Genomic DNA, 17,513 nt, shown 5'->3' on the forward strand with positions numbered 1-17,513 from the left:
TTGTATCAACACTTAAAAGCGAACATATAAATGACTTATATATGATAAAAACAATGTCTACCTAAAGTATAAATGGGATAAGCTTGACAAAAAGCCCCTATATTGTATAAAAAGAGACGAAATGTGGAATGCATCGGTGGCTTGGTGACAAGAAATTAATTCCGAAAAACATCATGCATCCACTACTTCATCTTTATTTTGAAATCTAAAATTGTTGGGTGCTTTTTCGGGTGCCAGAAAGCATGGAAAGATAGTGAAATAGAATAGTTGCGTGTTTGGCGCCATCTGGATTTTTGGCGCCACCTGGGGGAGGACGCGCGGCCTCCATGTTCGGCGTGCGGCGGCGAGACCATGAAGAAAGATAGTGCATGGCGCGATATGATGGCTCACCCGGGCGGTGGCAACGGACCCCGGGGACGGAATATGCCCCACGATGGCGAGGAGAAAGGGTAAGTTGTCTTTGACGCCGGAAATAAGTCCCGGGGAGGTCGTGAGAGCTGGTAAATATTATGGCGCGCACACGGCGGGTGTTGGTGCCACGCGCTTCTGTTTGTTTGGGTACGAGGCGAGGCCCTTTTGGCGTGTTTCTCGCCCAATGCTACCCGTTCCTTTACGCCTTGATGCTCTCATCTTGGTCGCAGCTTTACTTCACGCATGCTAGAGGGTATCGGAGAAGTGTAAAGTGGCAATTGGGCTAAATAGCGTCCTTTTTAGCGTGGAATAGCGTGGTTTCCCTCCCTCGTGGAACCTTGGCTAGGCGTCTTCTCCAGGTTAACTTTAGTAATTTTTACCCCGCGTAGCGCAACTTGGTATGCCCCTGGGTCCTTTTGGAGGCTTGTGGTGTCAATGGGTGCCTTAAATGGGGTGTTTCAGAGGGGTATGTGGGTGCTGCGTGTGCCTGGCATTGTTAGGGGGTGAGGCCGGCCTAGCGTGTGGGGGCCTGGCGTGGGTCGTCTTAGGATGCCGAGGGACGCCAGGAGCCGATGAAAGCTTCCGTGTGTGTTTGAGAATTATTCGACGTGCCAATTGCTTCCAGTAGGCCACAGATATGATGATGCAGACCAGAAATTACTTGTGGTTGTGGGTTATGTGGGAACCACGCGGCTTGGAGGAAATGCTTCCTGCCTGCGGTTGTCCCCAAACCTGTAGATTAACACTTCTCAATTTTTTTTACTTTTATTTACTAATTTCTTGACTTTATATTTGTTTATTTACCATTTTTTCGCTGATATTTAGTACCTACGGTGAGAGATGTAGAGGTGGAAATACATACACTTTGTTCTAAGGACTTAGGAAAAAATAACAGTGCAAGAAGAATGAAGTTTATCAGCTACTGATTGCTTGTTTGATTGGTGCACTTATTTCATTGGCTACTTATGAGTAAATGATAATGGTGTACAAATACAACTACGGTTACTTGATGATTTTGATTACTTGTATTGAAATCTTACTCAAAACTTGTACCTATTTAATTCTCTCTCTCTCTCTCTCTCTCTCTCTCTCTCTCTCTCTCTCTCTCTCTCTCTCTCTCTCTCTCTCTCTCTCAGTGAGAGCTTTTCTTGACCTGTGGCAGTTTCACAGTCAGATAGGTATTCACATAACCTGAGTTGCTGTGGTTCCTTATCTTGTTTAAAAGGATATATATTTATTCATTAGTTTATTTGTTTTATGGGAATATTTTATTTCATAGCGGAGTAGTATGATTTTGAACACTGACATATTGTGCCACACGACTTCTTGTTATTGGTACAGTTATATTTGCTGAACAAGAGAGTTATAGTACCCTAGCAGATTGCTGAAGCAAATCACATTACAGTGGAAATGTCTATGGACTTGCTATATCCTGAAAGGTATGTACTGTACTTGCACATTGGCTGTGCTTGTATGGTCATGTATAACTCATGAAATGCTGTTAGAATAATATTGCAGGAAATATTTATATTTTTTAACATGTTGCTTTTCTTTTCAGCTGGTTTTAAGTATTCTTTTATTATTCAATTATCCTGCATTATGTAGGTTCAGGCAGTGGTGTCATCACATCATGCCATCTTCAGTGGTTAACCATTTGCAGTCTTAAACTTGTGTGTAAGTTGGCTTATCTCCATTGACATTTAACATTCTAGATTTGCATATTGGAATGATTACTGAATACTATTTTATACAATGGTGAAAATCCTTAATTGACAAAATAACTGCTATATATATGTTGGTCAAGAAGTAAGCATAAGATAAAATTTAGGCAAGAAATTGATTTACACAATATTTAGAAGTGTATAAGTTAGAGAAGAGAGCTGCAATTGTAAGTACGCAATTCTGATAGGATTTTGTATCATAACTTGAATGTCTTGTAGTTAATGTTTATACGACTACTCTAAATGTGTATGCAGCACCTCTACATCTTACAGTATATTAAAGATGTAACCAGTTCCACCTCACCATTCAACTATTGCCTTCCTGTGTGGCTTGATTTTGTATCTTAAATCAATGGAATCAGTATTTGAGGAGAATAACATGGAGAGGTAGAATAAGAAATGAGTTAAGAGGAGCAGTGGTGTGAGAATTTGGATGAGTAGGTATGGGCAGAGAAAATGGAAGACTGAAAGATGAAAATGTAGGTAGATGTGCAATGAAAGGTTTAAGAGATAGGCTCTGCCCAAAATGAGTAAAGAAAGCTCAGAATGGTTGTGCAGCAGGCTATAGTATTTGTGCATTGTATAGATAAATGAAAAGCAATAGGGGTGAGTATGAAAATTACATTGTCTTTTTAACCCATAGGAGTTTGGATGGGGACACTTGCTGGGGTTCATTAGTATATAGTATTAGGGTGTTGGGTTCTGTAGGAAGTACCCTATATCTGCTGTGTTCTCAGAATTGAAGTAGGCCCATGACTTCTCACTAGAGGCTGACAGGAACTAAGAGTGTGAATGATGTGTGATTTATTTGGGCTACCTGCTGTGGGATTGATGGACCAGTCCTGGTACACACTGTAGACACATAAGTAGATCAAGTCTATCACAGGCAAAGGCTCTTCTTAATTCAATTGATGTTGCTCTTCACATTAATATTAAGAAGAATTTTATGGGTATTGTTGGTTCAGCTATAATTACTGTTTTTATACATGTTTGAAATGGCAACTTCTTTTTTTTTTTTTTTTTTTTTTTTTTTTACCTTGCCTTCAACCTTATCAAAATTATGTGCTTGAGGCAAGGCTAAGATGGTGTTTCATCTAGATTTAGGGAATGTTTTGAGGACTTGTGGCATATGGTTGCAACTGTCCTTCCTTGTGGAGAAGCATTGTTGTTGTCAGTTACTGAAGGGATATGAATGTAATGGCTATGATTATAACTTGCCAGTGTATATGGTTTATATAATAGGCCTTAGTTGAACTACAGGCACATAAAACTCAAATGTTGCAGTATAGTAAAATAGTTTTAATCTGTAGTAGATTGTATCTTGAAACTTGAGCTGCCACATTGTTTTTAGTGAATATTTTTAAAATCTTGCTGATTCTTGGTATATTCACAACTTAGTTTTAATAAATAGACTTTTGTCATCTTTTACAGGAAAATGTTTGTGGGCGGCCTGTCGTGGGAAACCACTCAGGAGTCACTGCAACGTTATTTTGGCCAGTATGGGGAAGTGATAGACTGCGTGGTCATGAAGAATAACGAGACAGGTCGGTCAAGGGGCTTCGGCTTCGTCACATTTGCAGACCCTAACAAAGTGGATGCTGTGCTAAAGAGTGGACCGCACGAACTGGATGGACGTACGGTGAGTATTGGGAAAGTACTAAGGCAATTGAAGATGTGTTAATTCGTTATTATTTCAGTCTTATTCCTGTGATAGCTTGCTCCTAGAGTGATTTTAAATTTCACACCATAGTTGTCATGCAGATGGCTACAGATTTCTGTTTATTGTTACTTAAAGAGCTTTACTTTGTAGAGTTTTTCCTATTTGTACCGTGGTTGACACCAGTGACAATTGTATATAATTTGGATCCATACTCTGAAATTTTAGAAAATATCTGGTATAGTTAGTGTGCAGAGGTCATTGTTCTATGCACAGCAAAACTAAGAATGCTGTGATTTCCAGATTGATCCCAAAGCATGCAACCCACGTAGCATGCAGAAGCAGAAGAGGAATGGGAACTGGCCCAAGGTGTTCCTGGGTGGCCTGCCGTCCAACCTCACTGAGACGGATTTACGTAACTTCTTTTCCCGTTTTGGTGGTGTGATGGAGGTGGTCATTATGTTTGATCAGGAGAAGAAGAAATCAAGAGGTAGGTTGAAAACATTTGTTCATATCCAGATGTTGCTTCCCATATTTTTATTTGATATCTTTTGTTTTCTCTAAATTGTACATACTATGAAGTTTAATTATGTTCATTGCTGAAACATTGGTCTTGAGAGCATTGATTATAACCTTACCCAGAAAAATGTTTTGCATGCTGGTGCTAACCTGCTCTGCTGCAGGCTCCCTCTTACCCCCTCCCCTTTACTGCTTAGATTCAGGCAGTGTGGTCCCTCCCAATTTCCCTATGCTCAGCTGTCTTCATAGAAAATTTAATAGCAGCAAAGAAATAATCAAACACTTAAATTCTTTTGGGTTTTAGCTCTGCCTGATAAATGCAAGGTAGTTATACAATGCTCAGCTACATAAGCTTTCTTGTGAAAAATGACAAAGTTCAGTAAATACAAGATTGACTGATTGATTGATTGGCTGAGAGCAATGGTGCATGTTAGCCAAAGAGAAAACGTCATTATGTTCATTGTTTTTTATGCAGCAGTTGAACTAATTTAATTATCTACTAGCTAATTGATTAATTAGGCTTTTCATTTTTTTAATAAACCATTGTTAATATATAACTAGATTTTTTGTATAAATTACCAAGTACTGATAATATAGTGTAATGATTGCTGCATGATAAATATTTTTGTATTATGTTAAGAAAATTATTAATAAGATTGTATTTAAGGCATTTACTATTTCTTAAGTATTGATGTGGCTCATAAGGATTAAGTATATGTCATAGAAATGCCTCAATTTTATTGTTTCATGTATGTAAGGAAAAAAAATTATACATATTACCCAAGTGTGGCAGCAAATTTGTGTGATGGATCAGGGCCCATCATGGGGATGGAGTAACTTTTCCTTGAGTAATGCCTTGCTGGAGTGTTTCTCTAGTGCATTGGCCTTTCAATTGCCAACCACAAACATGTTCCACACCAGTACTAGTTTTCCTTGAGAGCAGCCTAGACTTTGGTGCAGTCAGGATGTTCCCCAGGGCTTGGGTTGCTGGTGTTGGTGATCATCATTCCACAATTGAAATTTGTGGAAGTGAAACAGCAGTTTTAACCCTTTGAAGCTTTGAGGGAACATTGTGTGATGAATTATGACTGGAGTCTTGGGAGATCAAGTATTTATGTCTGTCAACCATGGACCATCTGTTGTGTACTTGTTCCTACTCCTAAGACATCACACTTCAAGTACATTTCTCCTCCCCACTCAAGTTAATTAATTGATATTTCATTCATTATTTTTTTTTATTTATTTGTATATTTTTTGTGTGTATGGTACAAGTACTCTGTATTAATGAGTTGCATTCCATGTTTCATGTGTTATAATTAGTCACCTTGCCTTGCGTCAAAGTTTGAGTGTGATGACTTGGTTGAAATAGGTGTCTTGCACCCACCTAGTAGGTAGTTCACAATAGGTAGGTCCAATCTTTCCTCACTAAGCTAAGCTGTTTTTCTGTTTGATTGTCACAACACTAGGCTTTGGGTTTTTGTCCTTCGAAACGGAAGAGGCAGTGGATAGAGCGGTGGCAGAGCACTTTGTCAACATAAATGGAAAGCAGGTATTAGTTTTAAGTATTTTTAGTTTTTACTATATCATGAGACTTCCCTTCTTGATGAATTTGTTAAAATTTTTATCTGCAATGAGAATGATTGATTTAATATATATTGCTCATCAAAACACCCAGAAGGGTAGTTCTGCTTCCCAGGTATTGGGAAAACTTCTGGAATGAATTTTTTGAGTCAAATGCTTCATAATTCTCAGTTTTGCTATACCAAATCAATCTGAATATATTTTGTAATCTTTGAAAGCTTTTCCAGAAGTAAATCTTACCAAAAATGCATGCTTCAGTATATTTAATGTTAAAGCTTTGCACTCTGGTACATTTCGTAAGTGTAATTGTAATATTAGATGTAAAAGACTATCTTCATTTAGTTACCAGGTGCATTGTAGTTGTCTTAAGAACAAATACGGTAAGTCTTCGTAAATATAAATGTAATTATTTAAAGATGAATGATGAGGATGAATTGTATGCTTAAGTTTGCCTAAATTTTAATTTGCCTTGTAAATGTACAATTCATTCCTCATGTTTTTCTTATGAGCCAATTTGGTAGAGGTTGAGGGTGCCCTCTTTTAACCCACCATTATTATCCAACCACAAGGTGGAGATCAAGAAGGCTGAGCCACGGGACACCAGTAAGGCCCAGGAGGAGGGAGGACAGTGGGGTGCTCATCCTGACAACCACTGGGGCATGCCTGTAGGCCCACCTGGGATGCCAGGCCTCAACAATGTGAGAAACTGTAGTAGTAGTAGTAGTAGATAAAGGGTTTTGATGGGTAGCCTCAGAAGGGATTGATAGCATGATGGATGGCTAGATATTCCACTGAACTTAAAGGATAGTTGTGAAGTCATGAAGTTGGAGGGTGAGCTGATGCATTTTTTTTTTTTTTTTTTTTTTTTTTTTTTTTTTACAGGCCCACAGTGGTTTACTTAAGAAGTCTTTAAAATATTTGAATTTGGTCAATGATCTTGCTTAAAGGGAACCTGCTTGGCAGTACACTGAATATTGATATCTATTTATGTTTGTGTGATAGCATTGTGTATCTACTTTTTGACTTAAGTGTGTGATTTATCTTTGTAGGGAATGGGACCTGGGAACATGGGGCCTCCTATGGGTCCACCGCTCCCTCACAACAGTCAGATGGGAGGTCACATGGGCACACAGGGAATGGTGCAGAGCCCCTACCAAGGCTGGGGCACTCCCCCACAGCAACAGGGATATCCTCCACAGGGTTATGGTGCCCCTCAGGGCCCTGGAGGCTATCAGGGATGGGGTGCCAGCCAGCAACTCCAGCAGTGGGGAGCTCCTAGCTATGGCTCTCCTGGAGGCCAGCAGTATGGCAGCTTCGGTGAGTGTTGGCTTTGAGTTTTGCTTAACACCATTTGTTCTTTCAGAATAGTCCATATAGTGTCCTGTCTTGACAGGTATGATGTAAATGTTATAGATGAATATTGCATATGTATGAGGTTTTGTCTTAAGGTCAGAATTCATACATAGATTGAACTCTTAAGGACCTTTTATGAACATTAAGAAATGTGAAAAAAGAATCTTTAAATCCACTGCCTATATATAATGTCAAAAAAAGCAATTCCACCTCCTATGGATGTTCATAATAATTAGTGGTGAGTGCCATGACATGAGATAAGTACGGAGGGGTGTGTTTCAGGGCCCATGGAGGGGGGAACGTGGGGTTGGACGTCCCCCACCTCTCCCTCCACACCTCAGCCACACGAACGTGAGTCGTGCATGGCGGGTGTGTGTGTCTGTGCACATTGGTGTTCTTGTTATGGCATATACATATGCTGGAGTTGATTATGGCTTTTTGAGGAAGTAAACCAACTTTTTTTTTATTAACTGTAAGAAAAATCAAAAACCTAAAGGCCAGGAAAGGCTAGAGTTGTGCACAGTAAAGTTTGCCAGAGAAGTACTGTTCAGTAACTGCCTCGAAAAGCCTATGTTGAAGCCCTATGCTGAGAAGAAGGCAAGAGGTGTGTGGAGCTGTAGTTGAGAAAGATCTCGGGACTGCTGGTTCATAGCTGGTCACAGTACTGCTAACATCCCATATCATCTCCTTCACTTAATGCCTTCTTGTTTTACATATGCCAACCTTAGATAATTATTGAAAGCTTGCATTTCCTTTGCAAGGTTTTTCTAATTCTTTTCCAGTTGATTGTGTAGAGTTTTGGTGGTTCTTAGCCAAAGTGGTCATGGGTATAGTCTTTTAACAGTATTTCCTGACTGGGCTTTTTTGGGCTTCCCTTTGGAGTCTGATTTGTACATGTTGGGAGTTTTACTGACATTTGCTTTGGGGGTCCTTGTCCCTGTGTACAGAAGTCTTACAACTAACCTTGAAGACCCAGGCAACACTAAATCTCACTGAAGGATTAGTTAGTACAGTGGACCCTTACTATGTGCAGTGATTATATAATAGACACCCACATGTATTGAAATTTAAAACTTATATTCTTTAATTACTGCCCAGCCCCTTTTAAAAGGCCCCATTTTTTTAATACACAACATTGTCACATGAAGGACTAGTTTGTTCAAACACAAATGGTAATCAAACTCTACACATAAGTGAAAAACACAACTATGGCTAGTATTGTCAGCACCAAGTGGTTGGCATGGGTGGAGGAGAAGGAAAGAGGGACTAGTAGGGATATGCAATGGCTTTTTTGAAAAATTATATTTCTTTTTACTAAAGAATTTTTAGCATGTGTGGTTACCAATGTACATTTACATATGTACAATACCTCATGAAGTGTCTGGGCCCCAGTCATGATATCTATTTTCAAAGCTCACCAAGTTGATTATGGAACAGTGGTGAAATCATTGGAGAGATCATGTTTTTAGATTGAAATACACTAAGCTTGCTTCTAAAGAAATAAGATTGATAATAAACCAGGCTGTCTTGGTGTTTTGCTGTTGTTGAAACAAGCAGCAACTTGTGATATTTGTCATATCTCTCAATGAGACAGGCTGAGATATGGGAGCAATGGCGACCTGATGTCAGTGAGCAGCAACTAAAAAGTTGAAACTACTTGCAGAATTGATATTAAATCTAAGAAAGTTGTCTCTTGACAGATGTGAGCTTACTCTTCTATGAAGACAGTGCTGTTGTTATGTAATTGTGTTTTTGGAAGTTTGTCACTGACTACTTTCATTATTACTTTTACATGTTCTGCACTTTTCATCTAAAATCTGTCTTATCATTTATGGTCTGAAAAATACAATATTGGTCTGACACATTGGGCAGTTTCAGGACCCCTTGGCAAATGCCAGCAACTTCAGACAAGACTAATTATGCTTGATTCCATTTGTTTCTTCCATGAAGAACTAATGACTTCTGGGCCCATTCCTGTTTGCTGTACATGTTGTTGATTCATCTTGTAATGTAATATATCTTAAAGGATTAAAAGAAAAAATGGGGTAGGCTTTGTGATTTGCTCGCTGAGTAACTTTATTCCTTCCATTAAGTTTTGAGCTCTAAAAATTTTTTTTACTAAATGTGTACATATACAATATGCTTTCTAGCAAATGTGTACATTGAAAATCTGCATATATTAAGGTCCTACTGTACTGCTCTCATGTTTTGGGGGTTAGAATTTAACTGATGTTGACCAACTATCATGGTGTTCACAGTCTTCCTGACTGAGGCTGGCTGCATGGAATTCTAAGAAACATAATGGGAAAGGCTAGATCTGAATGTCTTACTTGTGGTGGTGTTTCATGAGCCTTACTGCATGGATTGAAAGAAAGAAAGAAAAAAAAAGATAGGAAAACAGAACATTTCTTTCGTTAAGATAATGGTCAATGCATTTAGCATGGAGATAAGTGGGAGGGTTATTTCATATGCATAAATGTGTATCATACAAAGTTGGTCTTCTGTACTTTCAAGTAAGGCTAGCACTGAATGAGTTCAGTGGATATAGGATGTGTATATACACAAAGCCTGTGGTTGCAATATTTTTGACTAGTACTGTAGGTATAATTTCAGTAACATAAAGAAAGATAGTACATAAACTACATTTAGACTTTTAAATCGTCTCACTGATCATTCCATCATCCTCTAGTCTTGAACATTTCAAACTATTCATCTCAGTCTTCCTGCTTTCTTTTCCATCAATTTAGCATCCATAAATAGATTTTATTGATTTTGGATGTGTGTTTTTTTTCACAATTGCCAGATTGTATTGATTAATTTTTACCCAGAGGTTTTATGTAATAACATTTCTGTTAGATTATAGGCTAATGAGTTGTGTTATTGTGAAGTCATCATGAGGCTCAGCTGTATGGTGTGGAGTATTATCCTGAAAAGCAGGTCATTTGGGAATTCTTAGTAGGTGTTTGACATTAATTTAAGTTGATTGTCAGATCTTGGATTTTCTATTGGGGTCCTTTTAATAAACTAAAATCACTATAATATATTGATGGCATTATTGAAAGGCATGATGATGAGGAGAGAAGTATTTCGTTTACCAACGAAGTAAATCCTGCAACTGAATGGAAACAGAAGACATCCGTTAGGGTCACAATACTGGTTACGAATGACATTGATAGGATTGAAAAATGTAATACCATGATGGCAAAGGATGGACACTTGAGGGCAGCTTTGAAAGCTCATTTTCTGCTGTTGCAATGATATAATTAATTGTGTGTGTGTGTGTGTGGGGGTGCGTGCGTGTGTGTGTGCTGTAGTGGAGGCTTGAGCTAACTGGTGCTGTCCCAAGTTAGTGCAAATGGGCTTTTTTTTTTTTTTTTTTTCTGTATTTTGGGATTTGCTTTCTCAACTTCACTGTAAAGATATTCAGATGGCTTTTCTTTGTGTGAAGCTAAGCAACTAAGGTTTTCAAGCATTGCAAGCTTTTGCTGCCTTCATCTTGCAATTAATTTATGGAAAATCTTTGCCCTGAACGTGCTCATTATCAGCAGTTTATTAATTATAGTAGTTTTGTTTATTTATTTGCCTCAGAAAAGTAGGTTTTGAGGGAGACACAAATAACACACAATGATAAGAAGTAAGGAAAGCTGACTGCAGTGGCATCCAGCACACGTCAAAAAGTCATCTCTTGCTGTCCTAGCTAGTACTGATGAATGTTTTGGTATCACTCGTTAGCTCGATTAAGTATTCAGTCAGTCACAATTGTATGGTTTTTGTTTTATTAGATGTATATTAGATTAACCTACAGGGACTTCTTTGCTGTGGTATTTTGATTCTTCATATCTTGGAAGATAGAATAGTTGGTGTTGAAAATATGGCAGGTAACAGTTCATCTCTAGTTTCTACTAGTTGATCTGTCACTTAGGTCTATACACATACATAAGGTCTCACCTTTTGCAGTCGCAACATCCTGACTGATGCAGTGTGTTTGTTATTCCATCTTGAAACTAACAACAAATCTGGTTCAGCTCTATTGTATGTGGAGTAAACAACTTTGTGATGGGTAGTGAATAAGTACTAGTATGTTGTGTGCAATATGATAGTTCAGTAATGGAAATGCATTCGTAAGCTTCCAATACCATAAGGCATAAGTTATATTAGTGAATGTTGCATAACTACACCTCACAATTGGTCTGTGTGGTCAACTCAGTGTAAATAGTGAGTGGTTAGGGTAGCAATAAGGGATTAGGGAAAAGTCTTGGTGAAAAATGCTAAAGGACTCTTGTTTCAGTAATGCCCATTCTTTGCCTCCTTTGATAATATGTTGCATTTTGCTTCTTCCTTGCCTTTTAACATCATTTATCTTCTAAGAACACTTGTTAGCTTGTTCAGTCTTCCTTAACAAGTGCTGCGAGTTAATTTTTCATTTGAGACAATACTCTAGCTTTAAGATAAGACCTATCCTAGTGGGCCTTGTTTGCAATGAGTCTATTACACTTCCTGTTCTGTATAGCAATGCACACTACTAGGTTGGGGGTAGTTGTACCATAGAAAGGACTAGTTGACACATGGTAGTAACCCTCTTTGGTTGGTGAGTGGGTATTAACACAGCCCATCGATATACTGCTGCTGCTACTACTACAACATTTTCCTAATTTCACCACTACAGCTACCACAACTTCTCTTTACTACTACTACTACTACTACTACTACTACTACTACTACTACTACTACTACTACTACTACTACTACTACTACCATTATTTTCTTAAAATGTCTTTAAGAGTGCTCTCAAGTATAATAACAATATCAATTAATTTTGCTTGTATTTTGTGTAATGATTATAGTATTTGGTGGTGCATGGCAAATTAGCAAAATTTTGGGTTGGCAGAAGATGTAATCATAGAATTTTGGCTTGCCCCCTTTTGATAACCTCGGTGGGAATAAGCTGTTAGTAGGGTCTTCCTTTAACCCATGCAGATAGATGATTATATTTATTCAGTATTATGCATTTAAAAGCCCATACTGCTCTTATGATTAGATGTAAGTGCTTCTTCTTTTGAAGCTTAAGTGATATTAGTACTTTGTGTCTAGTTGTATTTACTCAAATTCATTAAGATCAGGTTATGTTTTGACTCAACTCAGCTATTTTCATGCACTCTCAGTTCTTGAAATGATTAAAATTTGATAGTCCTCAAGAATAGAGATAAAGGACTCAGAGAAGCTACTTGTACTCCAGTAATTGCATACCCTTCTCATTATGTAACTTTAGGTGTTGGGCTTTTCAGGGGATCCCTATGGTCGAAATGCACCTCTTAGTGCACTAATGACTGGGGCACCTGGCGCTCCTTCTCCAAACCTTGCAGCTGCAGCAGGTCCTCAACCTGGTGGGAAAGCTTCTGCCGATTATAGCTCCTGGGGACAGTTTAACTACAACCAGATGAGTGGGGAGAACTCCGCTGCCGCAGCTGTGGCGTTCAACCATGGCCGTGGGTACAACGATGGAGGGGCCCCAGGTCAAGCTTCGGCCCACCAGGGTGAGTAAGTATTCACATTCTTTCGTTCTGTGAACAGGACCTCCTCGACTCTCATTCTGACCTCCCAAACTGCTCCATTGATATTTCAAGTCATCTTTTTGTTTTATGTATTGTTACATGTGGTAACTGCAGAACAAATTTTACTGTAATATAATATTCAGCTGAGAGTTGAGCCTCCGATGTCACATTTAATTTTATCATAAGGGACCCAAGCTTTTGGAGACCGACCACCTACAGAAGCTAATGTAGAGAAATAACACAGCTAATGCCTTCAACCATTTCCCACAGACTAAGCTGAAAAGGCCCAGGTGAGGAGGAGTTAGCTAGTCAGGCTCAGGAAGGTACCTTGGCAAGTAAGATTAGATGATTACACTCCTGCATCGCATCACCTACCTGGTCTTTCTCAATGTGTGCTTAACAGTTACTTGATGAATCATTTCTTTATTGTTATACTTTTATTTTATTTATTCTTTTATTTTTTTATGCAAAATGTATGATTTATCAATTTGTACAGATTTAGCCAAATTTAATTTATTTTTTTCCTACAATTTATTAGAAAGAATGAGTTAGTTTTTATACCAAATTTTAAAGACTCAAATTGAAAAAGTCTCTTTGTATCAAGCCTTCAACACTTGTTGTGGCTCTCTAGAATTAGTGACAAAATTCTAAACAAATGGGTTTTTAAAAATAAGGTAAAGTTAAATTTTATTAATGGTTTGAATCATTATTTTTATCTTCTATAGCTTTAGTAGCAGAATGTGTGCTAACTGATTTTCTTGTGTTCTAGGGGCAGCTCAGTATGGTAGTGAGGGTTACTTCATGCATGAGGGTCGGGATCCACATGCCAATGGGCGGCCTTCACCCAGTGATGCTGAGCAAAAGACATATATCTCACTATAGTCATGGATTCTGACTGTTCATTGTGTAGATGATTTGAGCCCATGTTGGAAGAGTGCCATGCATCAGAAGGAATGAACCACAAAAGTTGTTTAGGAGCATTGTGTGTCTGGTAAGAACTACAACTTGTCAGGTGTTTGTGTGGGGAAAGTCTTCATCTCGCTGTCATCAGCAGTGGGAGCATGGGGTTGAGGGTGTTTTGTGTGCGGGATGTAGCTGTTTCTATTGTGGTTGTACCTTTTGAAAATAGCCTCTGTTTAAACAAATGATCTATTGCTCAGATTTTCTGATAGTGTAACTTGTCAGGAGAGTATCGAGCTTCTTCAGAATGTTAATGTTAGAGTGTTGAATCTTTTGAAAATTAATTATTTTTTCAGTGCTTAATGATATCTTAGCCTCCTAAGAAAATATCAATGCTGACTGCTCTGAGAGTATTTTAGGTAATTGGCACCCTTCCACTATGGGCACAGTGTAATGAAGCAGGTATGTAGTAGAAACAGTATGCCTCCTTCGCGACAACAAACAGTACACAAATGTTATCAAAGAGAAAAAAAAAGAAAAAAAATTGAAAAAGCGAGAACATCCCAGTATTGCCTACCATTGAATATCGAGCAATGTACCATCATCACCACAACTCCACCACTACTTTTCAAAGCCCACCACAGCAAACCTCTATCCACCTGGTCTAAGGTTAGAAGTAAGACAACACAGAGACCAAAGATTAGCTCGTATCAAGAACTGCCCTGTACAGGACCACTTTTCTGCTTTTTCTTTTTTCATTTTCAATTGTAATTTTATACACTTTTTTTTGGCACTTGCTCTCTTCCTAGCTATTTTGATTTTTGAAAGTGGACGAGCAATATTGACCATATTTTACATGTATGTCACTTTAATTTTTTAAGGTAGTTTTTCTAGGTAAAAAAAAATTGTGATTCTCACTAGTGTTAAAGACATAGTCCATAATTTTATTGTTGTTACTATTGTAAATTTTCTTTAATATCTGAGTAAGATTAAGGTATAATGATAAAGTAAATGTTTTTAATACCTCGTCGCAACAGAAATACAGTGTGTAGACACTCCTTATGCTGCTTAGAAATACTTGATGAAACTTTAGTAGTTGGATCATTTATTTTGGTGTGCAGGAAAGGTGGTGCTTATTACATCATTTGTTTTTCTGAAGGTCGTGCTGCTCTGGGTCCTGTACTGTATGGGCTTGATGTGAATTTCCCGGTTGTAAACAAGCAAGTATTTGGTGCAGTGGTTTTTTAAACTGTACAATTTTAGGTACAATAATTGTTAAGAAGATTGGTTAATGTGCTCATTTCTTCTGTTGAGGCCGTTGTATTTGATACTGAAATATAAGCTTAGTCTACCGATGCCTTTTGTACAGCATTTAGGTTTTAAGTTTTAGCCTATATTTTGTACATAACAAAGACTTTTTTAACAATGAAATACTGGAGGTTTAAGTGTAGGTATCTTGTGTAAATGATTGAGTGTGTCGCCACTTGGCAACTGATGTGTACTGTTTCTGTTCAATTTTTTTTTTGGATTCTGTTTAATTTAAAAAAAACCTGACTCCCCTGCAATGGTTGTTTATGAGGAACTGCCTCCCCACACCTGTCTTCAGTAGTTCTGGCCAGGTGGTAACAGCCAAGCCTAGCCATCTTCCTCCAGATACTTGATATTTTTGTTTAAGGTAACAAAGGACATTGTATACTGTAGTTCAGTGGCTGTTTTATACCAGACATGGCTGGGTTTGGCTGGAACTGCCTCAGATGGCTTCAAATGGCTTAGTGGTTGAAAACATGTTAGGATTTAATGCGGCTGCCTTTAAATGTAATAGGACTGGTACAAAACTTTAATGTAGAGCAGCTGCAAAGTATGGTAAATGTTATGATGTTAAAAGGTGGCAAAAGTTGCATATTGCAGCTGATGAGCAGACTCGCTGCCTTGTAGAACTGCATCTAGCTTTGCAGTGTTGAGAATGAGATCAGTTTCCTGTCTCCAGTTGATGAGTGGGTTTTAAGAGAAGTCTTTGTGATGCTGCAGGTTATGTTTGGAAGCTGTCACCCTTCCTCAACCTCAATCTTCCTGCAGTGTGTGCTCAGATGATTACACTTGTTTAGGGTGCTTGATGGAGGCTTATGTTTTTGCAGGTGTTCACTACTCTTCTTGTGTATAGTTTGTATTGCAAAGTGTGTACAGACTTTGAATTACACCTGTTGGGGTGGGGAGGATAATAATTGCATATGTATGAAACAAATTCTCTCACCCTCCCCTCCCCTACCAACTCTTTCTTGGAGGATGATCAGATGTTTTGGTTGATTACCTTATTGTTATAATTCTATCATCATTAGGTAGAAAGGTCAGATTATGCACATAATCTTGAAAGCATGAGTACCTGCACCCTTTGCAAGTGGTGGATCTGCTTGGCATAGGTGGTGTTCTAGTCACCCCACTCCCAAACCACTCTGCAGTGCTCCTCTTGCCTCATTGGATAAGTTAGATACCTATGCAGATGGGATGAAGCTTTGTAAAAGTATGAGGTTGCATTCTTATGACAATTTTGTTTTTAATTTAATATAAATCAATTTTAATAAAAGTATCCTTCAAAGTAGAAGCTTATATTGATTTAAAGTGTAATTAAATTAAATTAAAAGACAACAAAGAGGTTGTACATGTGGTAGAGTGAGGGAGGGACGTGGGGTGTGTTTATTGCTGCGCCAATGACCTGTAATTTGATACGATGACATTATGATGGCATTATTGGCCCGTGGAACTATTTCTGTTGCAGCTCTTTGTGAAGTAAGTTACTGTGTGCCTACAAACACACATGAATCATGCTCAAATCATTACATTAAGACTGAGTGAGCCAGGAAATTTAAATGTTTAGATGTAATACATTACAGCGTTGTCGTAATATACAACATCATCAGGGAAAATTTTGAATTAAGTAGATCTTCTATACAGTGATGAACATCTTTTTTATTTGAACTTTGTACATATAGGGTTAAGGCTGCAAAACTAGACGAGTGCCACATTTTAGAACATAAATCTAGAGATAGTTAATTTGTACAATCCTGCTAGTTATGTACAGCAGCAGATCAACGGCAAAATATAAACAACTGAAAGAAGATAGTTTCAGTGTCCCTCAGATACAGTGTGTCAGTAGAAGTATCTGACCCTTCATTTCTTAACAGGTGGGAGGCTGCAAGTGTTGGGGATCATGTTGGTTTTGTTGTATCTGTTCCTTTGTTCAGTTTTATCCACAAAAAAAAAAAAAAAATTACTAGTGCCACCCAAGGTCGTGTGGGAAGCTGTACGTATCGTGTTTGTAATTTTATGCATTCAGAATCATTGGAATTAAAACAAAATGACAGTGCCATGATCCTTACTGTGCATTTTAATACTCCCCAAAGAGTCTATTTGCTAAGTTTCACAATGAAGTTCTGTTTGAAAATATAGAGTTCTAAAGTTGGTTTTCCTTACACTGGTGCAGGAATTCATGTCAAAATTTTTGGTAAGGTTATGCATGAGAATGTGTGAAGCTAAGAATGCACAAGGAAAGTTGTTTGTGATGATAGTAGAACTTCCACAGCTAGCTCTTATTAGCAATTGAAGCACTAAGTAGAATGGATTTGAGTGTACAGTGGCACGATTTACAGGATACAAGGTAGACCACCAGAACAGGAAGTTTAAGCTACATTGGTATTGGTGTTCAGGAGAGGCAAGAAAAATTGTAGAAATAACATGGTCAAAGTTTCCGTCAGATATGATGGGTCAATTGATTAGAAAGGAGGATAGATGAGATTCAGAAGCAAGAGATATGAATGGATTTGA

At 38.2% G+C, this 17,513-nt stretch overlaps 1 protein-coding gene across 10 annotated transcripts; it reads left to right on the forward strand.

Moving 5' to 3' along the window:
- The first annotated feature begins 292 nt into the window (after positions 1-292).
- Positions 293-17,067, forward strand: LOC123509586 (heterogeneous nuclear ribonucleoprotein 27C-like). 10 transcript variants are annotated; one of them, XM_045263994.1, is made up of 10 exons: positions 293-449; positions 3,564-3,771; positions 4,093-4,279; positions 5,775-5,857; positions 6,459-6,587; positions 6,939-7,206; positions 7,525-7,593; positions 12,528-12,780; positions 13,065-13,084; positions 13,564-13,691. In XM_045263994.1, exons 1-9 carry the CDS (start codon positions 352-354, stop codon positions 13,072-13,074), a joined length of 1,305 nt encoding a protein of 434 aa, XP_045119929.1. In that variant the 5' UTR covers positions 293-351; the 3' UTR covers positions 13,075-13,084; positions 13,564-13,691. The 10 variants fall into 10 exon arrangements, with proteins under 10 accessions (XP_045119929.1, XP_045119930.1, XP_045119927.1 ...); XM_045263995.1 differs by having other exon boundaries at positions 12,528-12,776; positions 13,564-13,690; XM_045263992.1 differs by lacking the exon at positions 13,065-13,084 and having other exon boundaries at positions 13,564-17,067.
- The last annotated feature ends 446 nt before the right edge of the window (positions 17,068-17,513 follow it).

The sequence above is a fragment of the Portunus trituberculatus genome, chromosome 27 (assembly GCF_017591435.1).
Source record: "Portunus trituberculatus isolate SZX2019 chromosome 27, ASM1759143v1, whole genome shotgun sequence".
Classification (NCBI taxonomy): domain Eukaryota; kingdom Metazoa; phylum Arthropoda; class Malacostraca; order Decapoda; family Portunidae; genus Portunus; species Portunus trituberculatus.